Here is a 19,200-nt window from a genome sequence, read left to right on the forward strand (position 1 = left end):
TCTGCACCGATGGTTCTGCTCACTTGCACCAGCTGAGGATCTGGCCCCCCTCACAAAGTCTGTTTAGAGCAGTAAGTCCCCAGAGCTGAGTTCCCAGAGCCATCCCCACACTGTACAGGGAGCTGGCACGTGCCAGGAACCCGCAGGCCTGACTTGGGAAGCAGATCTGCAGCTGGAGATTTAACCATGCCCTGAGGAAGCTAATGCTGCCCCCTCCCCTTTGCCTGGAGGGCAGGCTGCCTCCGCCCCTTACCAGAGCATGGCTGGAGGAGTGATGCACCTTGCATGCTCTTGTGGGAGGCTCATTGTAAAGGGAACTCAGCTGGCTCTGCCCAGTGCTTGGATTCAAATCCAGCGACCTGTGACCTCTCCCAGCAACAGCCTGTGTGCCTGTGCAACCACCTGCTCCACAATCACATCTCAATGGCTGTGGCTGCAAGGGAGGGGGCACAGCAGCGGAGAAGCCTCTTCACAAAGCACCCCTCCCCCCAGGCTTCAAAGGGGCAGCACCCCTCCCGCCCGGGCTTCAAAGGGGCCAGGCGCCCACATGGAGCAGGGACGATGGAGACTGACTCAGGAAATCCACCCCCACGTTCTGCTCCTGCCCCGCTTCAAAGGCCAGGAGAAAACGAGGGCAAATGACATGGGCCCCTCAGGAAGCACCATTTAGTGCTGAGTGCTGCTGCTGCTAAGGGGCGGGGGCGGATCGGAGGGGGCAGATCAGAGGCAGGAAACTGACTGGACTGGGGGCTGCCCAGCGGGCAGAGCAAAGGGAGCCTGGTTCTGCATTGGCCCCATCACTTGCTCCCCTTCGTGCCCTCATTTTTACCTCTACAAGGAAAGCCAGGGGGTTTGTCAAGGGCATTTTACTGCAGACACAATACACACCTGATGGGCTAAAGCCAACCACACCCTGCCCAGAGCCTGCTGCTCCCAGCACCCTCTGGCTGCATCAGCCGCAGGGCCAGGCCTAGTTACTGCTGTCATGTGAGCCTAGGGGGATCTGTGTCTCTTACTTAATGCCCTGCAGATATTCGCTATTCCACGGGGCTGCCAAGTGGCTGGTCCACACGCTGGAGACGGGAGAAGGACACTGCGGGTTCACACTCTGCACAGTGGTTCTGTGGCTAGAGGGCAATCACAGGGCCACAGAGTGGGCTAGTGTTCATTAACTCCCAAGCTCCATGCTGGAACCCAGTGGCTTTTCAGCTGAGAGAGAGAGAGAGAGAGGGAGGTGCCCATGGTGGGAGAGACCTGATCAGATTCACTAGCCAAATGCTCTGCAGCCAGCTGAAGGCCAGTTGGATTCACACTGCAGGCTGCTCTGAATTCCTCCTTCTCCCAGAAAGGAGAGTTGGAAAAGCCCTTGTAGGCCAGCCAGGCCTGTTGCTGAGAGCCAGGGCTGGGTGCTCCGCCGGGAGGTTTTAGACGGCTCTCCAATGGTCTAAGGCAGGCAGAGCCAGCCAGCAGATGGCCGGAGCACCACAGGATGTGGGGAGCGGGCAAGGAGTCTCTTGCATAGATCGTCTCCCACTATGGCCTCATGAGCCCACAGGAATGTCACATGCACAGCCCCTCCCCGCCCGCCACAGTGGCCCCGCGGCCATCCCCGCATGCCCCAGGGTTATGAGATGAAATGGATACTCACGGAATGGGCTCACTGGAACAGAGAACACAGAGAAACAGGCGTGAGATGAGCAGGATCCAGCGAAGCCGGGGGAGCGTTACAGTGACAGTACGCATGAGGGGCCGAGAAGCAGAGTGAATCGGCTCTGCCGAGTGCCGGGCCCACTCGGCCTCTCAGCGATGGAGCCTGCTGGGTGCCAGCAGCATGGAACAGATGGATCATGCAAGGAGGGGGACATGGCAGTGTCTGCCGATCATGGCCAGGCTGATTCGCCTTCCCAGGGACTTCCACGCACTAACTTCAGCCCAGCCAGTCGGTACCGAGGCTGTGGCTAGCTGGGCCCAGTTGCTGGTGTTGAATTGTAACCAGAGGGGATCGACAGAGACTGGCCTGGCTCAGCGAGGGAGCCTGGCCCATCTCCCTCCATCCCGCCAGCCCCGAGCACTGGAAAAGATTCACATCTAACACCCCGCCAGCACTCAGTGCCCGACTAGTGTCAGCTGCCTCTGAGGAGCACTCAGGCCCTGGGCTGGGATCTCCCCATCACTAGGAGCTGAGAGAACGGGGCTGCTCATCTCCTCCTCGACTCCATGTGTTCCACCACCAGCAGCAGCCCCCATTGCTGCCTGGCCCCCTGAGCAACCCCTTACCGTGGACGCTGAGCGAGCCGGAGGCCTCCGACTTGCCCACGCTGTTCTCTGCCACACAAGTGTAGGTGCCCTCGTCCTCAGCGCTGACCCGGCTGATCCGCAAGGTGCTGTCATTCTGGATGTCTGCCCTGGGATTGACCGAAACAAATGCTGTGAGAGCCCAGCCTGGCACCAGCCCCGGAGCCCAGGATGCCAGTGCCACATTGGTGCCAGTGTTGCACCCGGAGACCACTCCCATCCAGCCCATCCTGCTCCCCACTGGGAGAGAAATGATGCCTGGCATTTCCTGGGTCCGGGACCAGCCTCGGGCCTGGTTAGTGCGCGCACCCGCCCTCGTTGTCTTCCAGACCCATCTAGGTAAGCGGGAGGGTGTTAGGGGCTGGCAATCCTCTCTGGGTAGGTGGGGATTTCTACAATGAGTCCTGTCCTGGGACCACATTCATTCCAGGAGTCAGACTGAACGGATCTAATGGGGCAAGTGAACCCCTCGTGAGCCAGGCAGTCCGAGCTTGTCTGGTGAGAAAGCTGCCAGACCCAGTGCGGACGCTCAGATTCTGGGTAGGAACAGAGTTCACTAAACTAGAATAAGCTGCTTAGACCGGAACCCACGTGTCCACCCGGGTTAAAGTCACCCTTGGGTTCAGCTGGTGCATGTCTCATGCAGAGCAGCCCTGGGGTGTCCACACACAGAGCAGAACCACAGACTATGCTGACAGCTTGTGCCACACACTCTCAAGGAAACTGCGGAACCACCTGATCAACATCCTCTACAGCAAACAGGGAAAGATTAAGAATGAGCTCTCAAAACTGGATACTCTCATAAAGAACCAACCTTCCACACAAACTTCCTCGTGGCTGGACTTTACAAAAACTAGACAAGCCATTTACAAAACACACTTTGATTCTCTACAAAAGAAAAAGGACACTAAGCTATCTAAACTACTATATGCCACAAGGGGCCACAACAATGGTTCCCGTAACCCACCCAGCAATATTGTTAATCTATCCAACTATACTCTTAGCCCAGCGGAAGAATCTGTCCTATCTCGGGGCCTCTCCTTTTGCCCCTCCACCCCCACGAACATGATACAGTTCTGTGGTGACCTAGAATCCTATTTTCGACGTCTCAGACTCAAGGAATATTTCCAACACACCTCTGACCAACATATTAACCCACAGAGACCTTCCTGCCAACACTACAAAAAGAAGGATTCTAGGTGGACTCCTCCTGAAGGTCGAAACAGCAGCCTGGATTTCTACATAGACTGCTTCCGCCGACGTGCACGAGCTGAAATTGTGGAAAAGCAGCATCGCTTACCCCATAACCTCAGTCATGCAGAACACAGTGCCATCCACAGCCTCAGAAACAACTCTGACATCATAATCAAAAAGGCTGACAAAGGAGGTGCTGTCGTCATCATGAATAGGTCAGAGTATGAACAAGAGGCTACTAGGCAGCTCTCCAACACCACTTTCTACAAGCCATTACCCTCTGATCCCACTGAGAGTTACCAAAAGAAACTACAGCATTTGCTCAAGAAACTCCCTGAAAAAGCACAAGAACAAATCCGCACAGACACACCCCTGGAGCCAGGACCTGGGGTATTCTATCTGCTACCCAAGATCCATAAACCTGGAAATCCTGGACGCCCCATCATCTCAGGCATTGGCACCCTGACAGCAGGATTGTCTGGCTATGTAGACTCCCTCCTCAGGCCCTTCGTTACCAGCACTCCCAGCTATCTTCGAGACACCACCGATTTCCTGAGGAAACTACAGTCCATTGGTGATCTTCCTAAAAACACCATCCTAGCCACTATGGATGTAGAAGCCCTCTACACCAACATTCCACACAAAGATGGACTACAAGCCGTCAGGAACAGTATCCCCGATACTGTCACGGCTAACCTGGTGGCAGAACTTTGTGACTTTGTCCTGACCCATAACTATTTCACATTTGGTGACAATGTATACCTTCAAATCAGCGGCACTGCGATGGGTACCCGCATGGCCCCACAGTATGCCAACATTTTTATGGCTGACTTAGAACAACGCTTCCTCAGCTCTCGTTCCCTAATGCCCCTACTCTACTTGCGCTACATTGATGACATCTTCATCATCTGGACCCATGGAAAAGAAGCTCTTGAGGAATTCCACCATGATTTCAACAATTTCCATCCCACCATCAACCTCAGCCTGGACCAGTCCACACAAGAGATCCACTTCCTGGACACTACGGTGCTAATAAGCGATGGTCACATAAACACCACCCTATATCGGAAACCTACTGACCGCTATTCCTACCTACATGCCTCTAGCTTTCATCCAGATCATACCACTCGATCCATTGTCTACAGCCAAGCGCTACGATATAACCGCATTTGCTCCAACCCCTCAGACAGAGACAAACACCTACAAGATCTCTATCATGCATTCCTACAACTACAGTACCCACCTGCTGAAGTGAAGAAACAGATTGACAGAGCCAGAAGAGTACCCAGAAGTCACCTACTACAGGACAGGCCCAACAAAGAAAACAACAGAACGCCACTAGCCATCACCTTCAGCCCCCAACTAAAACCCCTCCAACGCATCATCAAGGATCTACAACCTATCCTGAAGGACGAGCCATCGCTCTCTCAGATCTTGGGAGACAGACCAGTCCTTGCTTACAGACAGCCCCCCAATCTGAAGCAAATACTCACCAGCAACCACACACCACACAACAGAACCACTAACCCAGGAACCTATCCTTGCAACAAAGCCCGTTGCCAACTCTGTCCACATATCTATTCAGGGGATACCATCATAGGGCCTAATCACATCAGCCACACCATCAGAGGCTCGTTCACCTGTGCATCTACCAATGTGATATATGCCATCATGTGCCAGCAATGCCCCTCTGCCATGTACATTGGCCAAACTGGACAGTCTCTACGTAAAAGAATGAATGGACACAAATCAGACGTCAAGAATTATAACATTCAAAAACCAGTTGGAGAACACTTCAATCTCTCTGGTCACTCGATCACAGACCTAAGAGTGGCTATACTTCAACAAAAAAGCTTCAAAAACAGACTCCAACGAGAGACTGCTGAATTGGAATTAATTTGCAAACTGGATACAATTAACTTAGGCTTGAATAGAGACTGGGAATGGATGAGTCATTACACAAAGTAAAACTATTTCCCCATGGTATTTCTCCCTCCCACCCCACCCCCCACTGTTCCTCTGATATTCTTGTTAACTGCTGGAATTAGCCTACCTGCTTGTCACCATGAAAGGTTTTCCTCCTTCCCCCCCCTGCTGTTGGTGATGGCTTATCTTAAGTGATCACTCTCCTTACAGTGTGTATGATAAACCCATTGTTTCATGTTCTCTGTGTGTGTGTGTATATAAATCTCTCCTCTGTTTTTTCCACCAAATGCATCCGATGAAGTGAGCTGTAGCTCACGAAAGCTTATGCTCTAATAAATTTGTTAGTCTCTAAGGTGCCACAAGTACTCCTTTTCTTTTTGACATCATTTTAGTGTCTCACCTCTCGCTCTCCTGTCAGCTATGAGCGTGGAGCCGGCCGGGAGTGCACAGCCAGCCCAGCCCGGCCTGGAACCAGTATTCCTGCTGCACCCCATCCCAGGAAAGGGCCTGGCTTCTCATCTCTTACCTGCCCCGTGGCAGCTCCCCTTCCTCCTTGCGCCAGCGGGACGTTGGCACTGGGTCCCCCTGCACCTCACAATGGAAATCCACGCTGTCCTCAGCGAGCACCACCTGGTTGATGGGCCTGCGGATGAACGTGGGGCGCTCTGCCGAGACAGGCCAGAAAGGCAACGTCAGGACTGAGCACAGGAGCCGTACAGCCCACACCAAGCGCAGAGATCCCACAGAGCTGCAGCCCCACAGCCTCCGACCCCTGTACATGCAGTCACGCCAGACTCAGAGGATGCACGTGCAAAATGTCGGAGAAGCCAGCCTCATGGGATCGGAGCCTCCTTGCACTAGTCAGACGGGCGCACGCAGCCTCACCCTCTGTTCCATGGGGCCTCACGCAGCCTCACCCCCTGCTTCCTTGGGGCTCACGCTGCCTCACCCCCTGCTCCCTGGGGGCTCTGGCCCCCCCAGAGGCTGCTGGAAGGCTGATGGGCCTGGAGCTCAGAGGGCTGTAGCCACACAATGGGTCTAGCAGTGAGAGGACAAGCGCCTCCTCCATCAGGCTCTGCCTCCCAGTACCCACCCAGCCAGCATGGCCCAGCCCTGCCCACGGAGTTTGGCCTCGGTAGCCCCGCCAGTCCTTGGTGACTTGACAGGACAGCACACTTGCCCTGTGGGAACTGGCCGGGGCCGCAGGGTTATTTATGCAGCTGCCTGTCCAGTTCACCATTGCTCAACGTGCAGGGCTGTGCACTGACTGAGGGAGCAGTCCTGTGTCCGGACCAGCCTGGCTCAGAGAGGTCTCACCACCTGCCAGCCAGGAAATGGGATGGAGCTATGGAAGGCAGAGGGGAAAACATCTCAGCACCCAAGACTGGCAATAACGTAGGCAGAAACTGGTTTCCCCCTCGGGCTCCGGCCAGGGCTGCTCAGAAAAACACCTTGCCTTGTTTATGACCCCTTCGGCCAGAGCAATAAACCATTTCCCAGCTCCCAGCATGGCACCTCTGCCTCCGGTTGGCATAGGGGTCCCAGGAAGGGCTGCTCTTCTGGGCTCCCCTGAAATCAATGGGAGTTAGGCACCTAAGTACCTTTGAGGATCTGGGACTAGGCAAGCAGCAGAGAATGGCAGGGCTGAGCTAGAGGGCCAGGGAAGGGCCCAGCAGGGATGGGATCTCGAATAGTCCGGAGCTCTGAGCTGCATCAGGCTGCTGGGGCCAGGGCTGCTATTTGCAGAGGGCAAGAGGCCCTGGCCAGTCCCTGGATCTAATGGGCTGGTGGGTTCTGGCTGGGATCTGCAGGAGGCAGTCAGTGCCTGGAGAAGGGGATGGTCATTAATGGCCATTCAGTCCCCTCCAGCAGTGGAAACACAGAAGGCTCCTTGGCATGACTGATGATGGAGAAGGTAGTGACACAGTGGTACTGCTCTGGGTTGGAGATTCCTGGGGGCAGCTTGCAGATGTTCCCATATGGATCCTGTTTGTGAGTTTAGGGTCTTTGAGTAATAACATCTGGCACCCTGGGTGGCCCTAACCACATACAGACAGCGCTGCTGCCATACAGCCACTTCTGGGGCGGAGCGCAGCTGTCAGTCCCAGCTCGCAGCACAGCGGCAGGGAAGCAGCCATTCAGGGACGCACACTGGGCCAGATCCAGCCAGACCGGCTTGCACCTAGTGGGAAAGGCTGCTGAGATGTAGTCTGGGTATTCCCAGCCTGATGCCTGGCCACTCAGCTCTGGTGCCTTGGCTATGGGGCACTTCTCGAAGCACCAGCCAGGCTGGGTGTTGTGTGGGGGAGCAGCCATGGAATCGAGCTCCTTGACACATAGCCAGCCACCCTGTGTGCCCTGCCCCACATCAGCCCCAGGTACTACGCACCAAACACCACCAGCTCGGCCGGCTCGCTGTCCCGCTCCCCCACCATGTTGGTAGCCACACAGACGTACATGCCAGCGTCACTCTTCCTGGTGTTGGACATCATCAGCTTCCCCCCACGGATCTGCACCAAAGGGGAAGAGCTCAGAATAGCTGGCCATGCCGCGGTACGGGGAGTCACACACTTGGACACCTGAAACATACTGCTGGGGAGGGTCACATGACTGCTCTTGTGGCTTCCCTTTGCTTCCCCATCAGAAAGCCATTTTTCTGTGGGGAAGCAAAGAAATCTGAAGAGGACATAAATTCTGCACATGTGCAGAATTCCCCCAGGAGTATTACAATAACTGTACTGGAGAAGAGGAAAAGTCCCAAGGTTTTATCCATTACAGAAGAGAAACTCTGCCAGCGGGGGTATGGCATGAAGGATCCCAGCTCTTTGAACTGGACCTGCACTGCAAGGATAAGTGAGAGTGACTCCCCATGCCACCGTGCAGGACAGATGCTCTCACAGTCCTCTCCCTGCATTCCACCCTGCCTCCATGGGACAGATACCCCCATTACCCAATTTCCCCTCTCTGCAGGACAGATGCCCCCCTATCTGCATGCCAGACCCGCCCCCGTGGGACAGACACCTCCATTAGTTCCCCCACCCCGCAGGACAGATGGTCCCATAGCCCCCTCACTGCACACTACCCCAGCACCCTGCAGGACATATTCCCCTACCATGCCCTACACCCTCTGCACCTTGGGACAGATGCCCACCATACCCCTGACCCCACTGTTCCTCCCACCCCACTCCCCCCAGCCCTGTGGGATGGGCAAGGCCTCACCGTGATGCGCTCATCTTTATCGCTGATGCGGATGCTATTCTTCTTCCAGGAAATGGTGGGCTCAGGGTGCCCGCGGGGCGGGATGCACTCCATCACAGCCGGCTCGCCGGCCGCCACCACCACGTCGCTGGGGGCCTGCCGGAAGTCATCGCGCAGGACTGCAAGGGAACCATGGATGCGTGAGCCAAGGGCCTGGCCAAGGGGCCACACAGGCAGAGAAGGGACAGACAGCTGCAGGCGCCCTCCAGAAAAAAACATGGCCATTTGTGCTCCACCTCCTCCACCCTCCTCTACACCCGCCTTGCTGTCCTGTCACCAGCCAGTGCCTGCAGGAGCAGAGAGCCAGGAGTTGGGACAGCCCTGCGGGGAGCCATGTCCCTGTGGCCGGTGTGTCCAACCCCAAGCCCAATTCCAGTAGGATGTGCCGCCTGGCTCGCTTTGCCAGCATGCCCAAATCGGGGTGTGTGACCTGAGGCGAGCCGCTGCAGTCTCCTCATACAAGGCAGAGCGAATGCCACAAGAGGGGGAATCAAACCCCACGGCTGGATTCCCAGCCTAGAGCCTTCCACAGGAGTCAGGAGGGGCAGAAAATGTCCTGTTGCATGTGAGGGCTGATCCCCCCTGGGTCTGGAGGGAAGCACCCACACACACAAGTGCCCAGGGCAAGCTAGGGACGCTCTGCCTGCCCAAAGCCTCAGATGCAGTCTGGGATGGAGGCTGTTAGAATCATAGAAGATTAGGGTTGGAAGAGACCTCAGGAGGTATCTAGTCCAACCCCCTGCTCAAAGCTGGACCAACCCCAACTAAATCATCCCAGCCAGGGCTTTGTCAAGCCAGACCTAAGGATGGAGATTCCACCACCTCCCTAGGGAACCCATTCCAGGGCTTCACCACCCTCCTAGTGAAATAGTATTTCCTGATATCCCCCCTAGACCTCCCGCACTGCAACTTGAGACCATTGCTCCTTGTTCGGTCATCTACCACCACTGAGAACAGCCGAGCTCCATCCTCTCTGGAACCCCCCTTCAGGTAGTTGAAGGCTACTATCAAATCCCCCCTCACTCTTCTCTTCTGCAGACTAAATAACCCCAGTTCCCTCAGCCTCTCCTTGTAAGTCATGTGCCCCAGCCCCCTAATGATTTTCATTGCCCTCAGCTGGACTCTTTCTAATACGTCCACATCCCTTCTGTAGTGGGGGGGACCAAAACTGGACACAATACTCCAGACGTGGCCTCACCAGTGACAATAGAGGGGAATAATCACTTCCCTGGATCTGCTGGCAACGCTCCTACTAATACAGCCCAATATGCTGTTGGCCTTCTTGGCAACAAGGGCACACTGCTGACTCATATCCAGCTTCTCGTCCACTGAAATCCTCAGGTCCTTTTTTGCAGAACTGCTGCTTAACCATTCGGTCCCTAGTCTGTAGCGGTGCATGGGATTCTTCCTTCCTAAGTGCAGGACTCTGCACTTGTCCTTGTTGAACCTCCTCAGATTTCTTTTGGCCCAATCCTCCAATTTGTCTAGGTCACTCTGGACCCTATCCCTACTCTCCAGCGTGTCTACCCAGGGCTGTCCCTAGCCATTTTGGTGCCCTACGCAGCCCTCCTGCGGGGGGTGAGGGGTGGGTGGGCATCCTCAGGCCTCTGCGTGGGGGGAAGGAACAGGCTTGGGGGGTAGGAGAGAAACTGCCCCTAGCATGAGCCTGAGGAGCGGAGTGGGTTGGGGCCGGGTCGCTCCACTTCCTGCCGCCCGGTGAGTGCAGGGCAGGCCCGACCCCTGCTGCAGTCCTCGGGGGAAGGAGTGGAGTGGGGGCTGGGCTGGGGTGGAGCAGGGGTGGGGGCCCTGGGGAAGAAGCAGAGCAGGGGCTGGAGCAGCGCGCCGCTGTGTACTTTGCGTATGGGTAAGGATGTATCTACCTCTTCCCCCAGCTTAGTGTCATCTGTGAACTTGCTAAGGGTGCAATCCCCCCCATCATCCAGATCATTAATAAAGATGTTGAAAAAAATAAGCCCCTGGGGCACTCTGCTTGATACCGGCTTGATCACTACCCATTGAGCCCGACGATCTAGCCAGCTTTCTATCCGCCTTATAGTCCATTCATCCAGCCCAGACTTCTTTAACTTGCTGGCAAGAATAGTGTGGGAGACCGTATCAAGAGCTTTGCTAAAGTCAAGCTATATGTTCAATGGAGCAGCCAGCTTGTCCAGCCTGGCCCAGCCAGCGCACTTGGAAAGGACAGCGAGAACTACATGGCCCACAATGCTCATGCAGCCCTGGTCACTCGCTGGCCATGCTCTGCAGCCCCAGGCCTAACACTAGGGTTGCCAGCCGTCCGGTTTTCAACTGGAACGCCTGGTCGAAAAGGGACCCTGGCAGCTCTGGTCAGCACTGCTGACCGGTCGGCGGCGCTGCAGGGCTAAGGCAGGCTCCCTACCTGCCCTGCCTCCGTGCACCTCCTGGAAGTGACATGTCCCTGCCGTTCCTAGGCGCTGGTGTGAGCAGAGAAGCTTTGCGTGCTGCCCCCACCCCAAGCGCCAGCTCTGCGGCTCCCATTGGCCTGGAACCACGGCCAATGGGAGCTACAGGGGCGGTGCCTGCATGCTCAGGCAGCATGCACCATGCAGACCCGCCTGGCCACACATCTGCCTAGGGGCCAGACATGGCGGCTGCTTTCAAGAGCTGCGCAGAGCCAGGGCAGGCAGGGAGCCTGCCTTAGCCCCACTGCGCCACCAATCGGGAGCCGCCTGAGGTAAGCGCTGCCCTGCTGGAGCCTGAACCCCCTGCCCCAGGTCAGAACCCCCTCCTGCACCCCAAATCCTCATCCCTGGCCCCATCTCAGAGCCCACACCCCCAGTCGGAACCCACACCCCTTCCAGCAGCCCAATCTCCTGCCCCAGCCCAGAGCCCCCTCCTGCACTTCAAACCCCTCATGCCTGGCCCCACACCAGAGCCCACAATCCCAGCTGGAGCCCCCACCCCCTCCCACATCCCAACCCTCTGCCCCAGCCCGGAGCCCCCTCCTGCATCCTGAACAACTAATTTCTGGCCCCACCCCAGAGCCCGCACCCCCACCCCCTGCCCCCGCCCAGTGAAAGTGAGTGAGGGTCGGGGAGTGTGAGCGACAGAGGGAGGGGGGAATGGAGTGAGTGGGGGTGGGGCGTCAGAAAAGGGGCAGAGCAGGGGCGGGGCAAGGGTGTTTGGTTTTGTGCAATTAGAAAGTTGGCAACCCTACCCACCGCTGCGGTGCCAGCGCAAGAGCTGCTGAGCCCGGCAAGGCCCTGGGGGTCCGGAGCGCTACCAGCCAGGCTGTGACCTCGGGACCACCCAACTCGCTGCACTGCTCACTGCCCTCAGGAAGCTGCACAACTCTGCGCTGCATCCCTTCCCACTCCGCCCAGCCCGTGATCCGAGTGCTGACTTGAGGGGTACATGGCACTTTGGGGCGTTTGCCCCATATCAGCCTGTTTTCCTCTCCTGCTTGGCCTCAGCACCAAGAGCGGCAGGACCCGGCAGCTCCATGCCCCCTGTGCCCACCCTCCTGTTGGCATGGTAGCTGCATGCCCAGTGCCTGCACACCCCAGTGCCACCGTGACTGTGTGCCCGGCCCTGTCCGTCAGCAGCTCGCCCACCCCAGCCTCTGGGCACCCTCCTTCTTGGTTTGGAACATTTGCCTCGAATAAGCAGGCTGCAGTCGGACTCATACACCGGGGGCCTGACAGCGTCCCGTCCCGTCCCGTAGACCCAGCAGAACAGGGCGCCTGGACACACCTCTAGATCCCGTGTCACCCCTGCAAAGGGTCACTCGTGGGTGGCAGAGAGGAAGGTGCTAGGGGGAAGGGGTCCTGCACTATGACTCCATCCCCCCAGTCTGCGGAGTCACAGGGACAGACTGAGATTGACGAGAGGGCAGGGGGAGTGGGTCGGAGAGGAGGGGAGCAAGTCTGGGTGGAGCTGTGGCAGCCAGGTTGGCAGATCTGTGTGTTGAGGGGCACGGAGTCGGGGGGGGGGCTCACAGTGAAGGGGATGGAGGATGCAGGGGATATCAAATGGAGCAGCTGTCTCCTTTCCTGGCTGCAGCTCTCTGCGTCCACAGGCTTGGGAGTGGGGATTTCCGAAACCCGCACCGGTGGGCCAGGCCCTGGGAAGGAGTGCAGTGCAGTGCAGCGCTGTGGCTATTCTCCAGGACTCTCACTCACTCCAAAGCCGTCAGAAACCCCAGCTCGTCCCCGCTGTGCCCCTGGCCCCTGACTCAGAGCTCCCCCAGGTCGCTGCTCCAGCTCAACACACAGAACTTGCCAGATTGTGATTTAGAGACTTCAAGTGACAGAGAATCCACCAATTACCATGCTGCAGCAGCATTCGTTCTTCTGCTCCGGGCAGTTCTCCAATCACCCAGCGCTGGCCAGAAGAATCCAGCATTTTATAACCATTACGGAGAAGTGTCAGGCCTTTAATGCACAACTGGCTGTGGGGCCGTTTGCTGCTCCTTTGCTTGTCAAACACACCTGCACTGCCACTGCAGCGAGAACAATTAATTCGCCACGTTCACGAGCCGGCCGCTCACCCTGGGGTCTCGTCCAGGAGCCGATTAGCACTCGGAGCAGCAGGAGGCACAATGGACACCACAGGGTGGCCACAGCCAGAGGGGATGCCCCTGGGAGCTAGGGGACAAAGCATCACCCCAGCGCATCCAGTCATTGGCCCCTGGAGACTCAGCTGGGGGCACCATTGGGATTTTCGTACAAAGCTCGACCAACGAGGGGGCTAGTCTGGGAAGGCCGATGCCCCGAGAGCTCGCTGCAGCCAATGAACGGCGGGGGTCTGAAGCCACTTCTGCTTTCTTTGTACTGGTGGCTGCTGGGGACAGACCCTGGCACATCCTGAGCTTCCACTGCGGCTAAGAGGCTGTGGGTCCCGTGGTGACACCCCCAGACTCAGGCTGGCCCCATGTTCCCTGAGCTGAGACTCTGGGCCCTGCACCATGGCTAAAATGGGGCCCGGAGCCCACAGACCAGCTGCTCTGTACAGGGAGAACCAGAGCCTGGTGGAGCAGAAAAGAGGTCCCTGTGGCCAGCACATCAGCCAGGCTCATTGGCCTAGGGGTGAAGGGTTCCCAGGGCTCCCCCAAGCCCCCCGTAAGGCCAAGGCTGTCAGGCAGAGCGCGCCATGGCTGTGTTTTCCAAATGAAGTGAAAGTGGCCTTGGCCACTCCTCCACGCCCTGACACTGTCCCCTGGGTACAGGTCATCTGCGGGATGGGGAGACCCTGACCTGCATGGATGTGCTGGGCCTGCACTGGCTGGGGGTAGATTATGCGAGGGTGTCCAGCACTCCAGCAGTCCAGGAATTAACACACAGACCAGACTGCAGATGGATGCACACGCGCAGGGGTCGCCTATGCCCTGGGCCAACCAGGGGCTCCGCACTAGGGCACGTGACTCTGTGGCCAATGCCTTCCGGGGATGTAGCATCGCAGCTCTGAGGCGTGGGATGCTACGCTGGGGCACATGAGGACGGAGGGCGGGGGGATTCACAGGAGAGCTGGATGCCCGCTGGCTGCACAGGGCGGGAGAGGAGCCCACAACAGGCTCTGCTGCCAGGGCCATTTGCTGTCCAAACAGAGGTGTGGCACGGTCGCCCCCTTTCAGAGTGCCCTCCAGGGCAGGGGAGCAATGGGGGCTTTCCCAGCAAAGCAGGGCAGAACTAGGCAGTGCCCTGAGCTCCCCCCACCTGGGACAATGCAAACTGGCATCCTGGACAGAGGAATACTGACTCGGGGGCTGAGACTCTCCTTGACATGATGAGGGCCACAGTGTATAAAGCACAAGACCTCCCACTGGTATCAGGGCCTCTGACCCAAGCAGGATATGCCCGGGGTGTCATCCAACACTGACATTTCAGGCAGTGGGAGCCAACCTATAAAGGGCCCAGAAAAAGCCCTGGTAACTACGTGGGTGTGCAAAGGGGCCGTGCAGTCGCAGCTGGAATCCAAAGGGAGCAGTACAGGGAAGGCTCCTTGGGTGCTCCGGGAATGGGGAGCCGATCTTGCACGAGGAGACCGAAAGAGCAGGGCTGGGTTAGTTTAGTAAACGCAGGCTGCGAGGGGATCGGATTGGTCTGGGGCAGGCGGGGGTGCACCGGAGAGGGAGAAGAGCTAACGGACGTGAAAGGGCACCAGAACTAATGGGGATAAACTGGCCAGCAATAAATCTAGGCTGGAAATTAGAAGCCAGTTTCTCATCACCAGAGGAGGGAGGTTCTGGAGCTGGGTCAGTTCATGACCAGGATTGGATGCCTGTGATAGCAGGGCCTGGACTCAAGGAGCCAGCAGGTCCCTTCCCTCCCTGTGGGACTCCCCTGTAAACGGGGAGGCCGGGGCATGTCTGACAGCAGCATTCCCAGGGTCCTGCGGCAGCTGTGGACCCCAAATGCTCATGAGCTACGTCAAGATGTGGGTGCCCCCAAGCGTCAGGCTCTTTGGTTTTCTAAGGGATTCTCCGTGCCGGTCAGATGGGCGTGGTGCTGATAAGGCAAAGGCCAGGTGTGTCCAATCCTGGCTCTGTCAGGGCAAACCCAGCCAAGCACAGAGGCGAGGTCAGTTTCGGCCAGGGCGATTGCCCAAGCCGTGCAGCACTCCTCTCTGCATCCCCTCTGCTGGATGCTCCCTTGAGCCCCGGGGTGCCAAGGGAACTCAAGAGTTGCCAGGTTCCCAGAAGCTCCCAGTGGCTGAATGGAGACGCAGCACTTGCCAGATGTGAATAGCTTGTCAATAAGCCATTTAACTTGGTGGGAGTAATACACCATAAATATTTGTATCCAAGGGTAATACACTCAAATAATCCTGCCAGTAATGAGCAATAAAACACGGGTATATTGCTTATTACGTATTTATGTACCTAATCCAGGAGCGTTCCCAGGCTGGCTGCCTTCCAAGAATCTCACACCCAGGAACGCAGCAAGAGCACAAAACAAAGGGTCTGTCTGCTCTGAGCGTCTCCACTAACCCTAACTGCAACCAACACATCCCCAGCTGCACGGGGTCTAACCTCACGGGCCGCGGTAGCCAGGGGAGCAAGGGTGGAGTCCCTGCCCCGAGGAGAGGCCGCTTGCTCAGAGAAAGCAGCAATGGTTTGCCCAGAGCCAATGAAGTTTCTGCTCAGTAATTAGATCTCTGCTGGAGCTTTTCTAGATATAGCAGAAGGGCTGAGTCTTGCTCTCCTTTCTCCCACTATAATGAATAAATTCAGAAAGATGCAATTAGCTGGCAGTAACCCTGATAATCTAGATCAATGGCTGCTGTATCCTTAATGAAGTGTTAAATTGAGTCTGTCTCCCTACCCCCCTGACACCCCCACAGGCTGTTTCGGTGATGGATTTGTGGCTTCCCCTGGCTGGGCTCAGATCAGTCACGGAGAGTCATGAGCCCTGGCTAGCGCCGAGGAAGGAGAAGCAGCCCATCTGGGTGACTCCTTGCCACCACATCACAGCTATGCCTGGCCAACAGGCGGCCGCTGTCCAATGCCAGCTCTGCCATCACCACCCTACAGGCTTTTATAGTTCTTGTGCCAAGGCAGGTGCCCTCCCGGGCACATATCCCAGCACCTCCTACCACCCAGCCACTCCCAGTCCTGCCAGGGAGTCACCTTCTGTCTGAAAACCCTTGAACATGTGAAAGGCCAGGCGGCCACCTGACCCACCTTAATGCTACCTGGAGCCAGCCCCACCCCCTCCCAGCTCCATTGACCTCAAACAGCTTCACGCTTCATTACCCAACACCCTCCTCTCCTGCAGACACTCCAATCAGGCCGCCTCTCCAAAGCCATTCTGGAGGCCAGAGAATACCACCGTCCTCAGTGTCTTCTGGGGCCTCGACCCTTGGATCCATTAATCGCCTTTGTGGCCCTGTGCTGTGCTCACCCCCTGCCCGTGTCTCCTGCTTCCAAGGAGGGGGCCTGTCTCGGACACCGCACGTCTCGTGCCAGCTACACGGACCTCTCAGATCTGGGAGTTCTGCAAGATCCTCTCACCCCACGGGTCACGCTGCTCTGTAACCTCCTACGGACAAGAGCTGCGGGAGTGCAGTGGGGGGTCAGGAAGCCTTCACGGCTGTACTCCCAGCTCTGCAGCTACCCACCCACCAGCTCCACACAACCCCTGTTGCTACAGGACCAAGCCCAGAGCAAAACGGTGCTTTTCTCTGTCTCCTTCTGGGCTGAGGGGCCTGAATCTGCACGCGCAGGTCTGCTTGTTGGGGGCTGTATTGTGTCTTCCAACCTGATCTCAGCACAGGTGCTGGGGCTGGCTCAGTGTTATCTGGCAAAGACTTTGCAGCCAGGGAAGGGACTGTCACCCAAAAGGCTCAGCTGCCAGGGTTAGATCATCTCAAATTGGCCGATTGCTGGCTTAGCCTCAGTGCAGCATAGTTGTCCTGGTGAGAACATGGCAGTAAAAATGCCTCTAAGGCAGCTGTCCAGACCCTAGATAGAAACCCTAACACTGGTATTATTGACATGAGTCGGGGAGGGCCTCTACCACCATGAAACTAGGTATATAACACACACAGTCTACACATACACGCACGTATGTCTCCCCATACATAAACATCGGTTGTTTCCTTTTCCTGTATCGGGAGAGAGAAATCCCCCTTGTTCGACAGTCTCTTAGATGCTATAACCATGATAATAACTGTCCAGGTGGGGAAAAGAGAAGTGAGCTGAGCTGGAGCTGCTGTTGATGTTGGTAAAGTCCAATCCCATTTCTTAGAAGACGAAGCCAGACAAACACGTGTGGGGGAGGGATAGCTCAGTGGGGGAGGGATAGCTCAGTGGTTTGAGCATTAGCTTGTTAAACCCAGGGTTGTGAGTTCAATCCTTGAGGGGGCCATTTAGGGATTTGGGGCAAAAATTGGGGATTGGTCCTGCTTTGAGCAGGGGGTTGGACTAGATGATCTCCTGAGGTCCCTTCCAACCCTGATATTCTATGATTCTATGATTCTTCTATGAAAGGGGAATGACTTTCACTTGCAGTCTCGCTGCTGAAAGACAGAGGGATGGCACCTGGTCTGATCGGCTACTCTTGAGACCTGGCAAACTCGTACTACCATTGGGCTCTTCAGGGCACTTTCTGGTCACAGGCTCGCTGCAGTATTGCAAAGGCTGCAGTGCTGGCTGGCTAAGCCAGACTCTTAGGCAGAAGGAAGAAGGCGAGGGCTAGGAAAGAGAAGAAATAAGACGAGGAAGGAAAAGGAGACACAGTGGCAGGCGGGGAGACAATTCTCTCATCCCAGATGGTATTTGGGATTCAGCCAGAGCTGGTGGAGGTAGCCACATGAGGAAGGCCCGGGGGCCCAGGAGACAGCAGGGTGGCAGCCATAGGGAAGCGCCCCCAGTAGCCAGTTTTTCTCCCCAAAGTCTGTTAAGAACCTCAAAGGAAGTGCTGGGGGAAATAGCCCATCCTCTCGTTACTTTGTTAAGCCCTAACTGCTGACACACCAGTTTTGGTTCCCTGATTCTGGTCTCACACTGTTTTCGTTTACCAGCTCTGATCTTAACGCAGCCCTTGCGTTCCCTCGGGAGGCCTTGTCCTTCACACTCAGTCAGGCTTTCTGTCTCTTTTTGGCACCTTTGTCCATCACCATGTGTTGTTCTGGATCCTGTGACACTTCAGGAACGGTCACTCACTTTTCACGCTGGAGCTCACAATCGGGCTGCATTTGTAAGCCCAGTTACCACAACAGACTCCCCCAGACTGCCCAGGGCCAACACACACTGCTGCCCGCTGAGGGGTGCCAGGGGCTCTGGCAGCCTGGCATACGACTGGCTGCAGCAGCCTCTCCACCATGTCATGGAGCACCTGCTCTGGCAGCCTCCCCTGTGCTGTGGTGGGCGAGTCCGTCTTGGTAGCAAGGAGGAAACAAAAGAAAGTTACATTAGAAGAAACCCCCAGTGCTCTGGGGAGCGAGCATTCGTCCAGGCTCTTTGTCAGCTCCCTGCCCGTTGCAGGGAGACATGGCAGCCCTGGGGAAGGATCCCTCATGGGGCTCAGCCCATGGGGGTGACTCGAGCTGGGAGCGCTCAGCCCCCCTCAGATCAGCCCCATGGGGTGCTGGGTGCAGGACTTTACTGGCATTTTCCTATCACTCTTTGAACCCAGGTATGAGACCTGGCTCCCACCCGGGGGCACATCACCCCTTAGGCTGCCCAACACTTCCCTGGCTCCATGGCACTGGCAAAGGTGCCCTTCTCTCAGACATCCCTGATAACCTTCCCTCCCTGTCCCACTGCCAGCTCTGCCTCACTCCTGCTGCAGCTGCCAATGCATGCTGCCCTCTTGCCAGCCCGAAACGGGGTGCAGCTCCACAGTGGGGGCTGGCAGGAGATATTGGCAGGGCCAGGAGGAGGAAGAGTGAGGCTGGGTATTGCCCCTGCCAGTCTCCACCTGGCTGCCCTTCCCAAAGGCCAGAGACCCCACAATCTCCACACAGTCACCGCCCTCGGAGTCTTTAACATCCAGCCGATTTCAGTAGTGCCTGCAAAGGCGATGACAGAAGGTGGTAGGTCTGCAT

The 19,200-nt window shown here is 56.8% G+C and overlaps 1 protein-coding gene across 7 annotated transcripts in view; it reads right to left on the bottom strand.

Moving 5' to 3' along the window:
• ROBO3 (roundabout guidance receptor 3) overlaps positions 1 to 19,200 on the bottom strand; it is a 241,993-nt gene that overhangs the window by 46,635 nt on the left and 176,158 nt on the right. For 5 of the 7 annotated variants that reach the window (XM_038380836.2, XM_043500993.1, XM_043500997.1 and 2 more), the window contains exons 3-7: positions 8,635 to 8,792; positions 7,805 to 7,925; positions 5,942 to 6,080; positions 2,278 to 2,405; positions 1,649 to 1,660 (exon numbers count right to left, since the gene is read on the bottom strand). In XM_038380836.2, coding sequence (XP_038236764.1) covers positions 1,649 to 1,660; positions 2,278 to 2,405; positions 5,942 to 6,080; positions 7,805 to 7,925; positions 8,635 to 8,792 — 558 coding nt within the window. The remainder of the gene's footprint in view (positions 1 to 1,648; positions 1,661 to 2,277; positions 2,406 to 5,941; positions 6,081 to 7,804; positions 7,926 to 8,634; positions 8,793 to 19,200) is intronic. The other 2 variants (XM_043500994.1, XM_038380837.2) reach the window with 1 other exon arrangement.

This window comes from Dermochelys coriacea, chromosome 22 (genome assembly GCF_009764565.3).
Source record: "Dermochelys coriacea isolate rDerCor1 chromosome 22, rDerCor1.pri.v4, whole genome shotgun sequence".
NCBI lineage: Eukaryota > Metazoa > Chordata > Testudines > Dermochelyidae > Dermochelys > Dermochelys coriacea.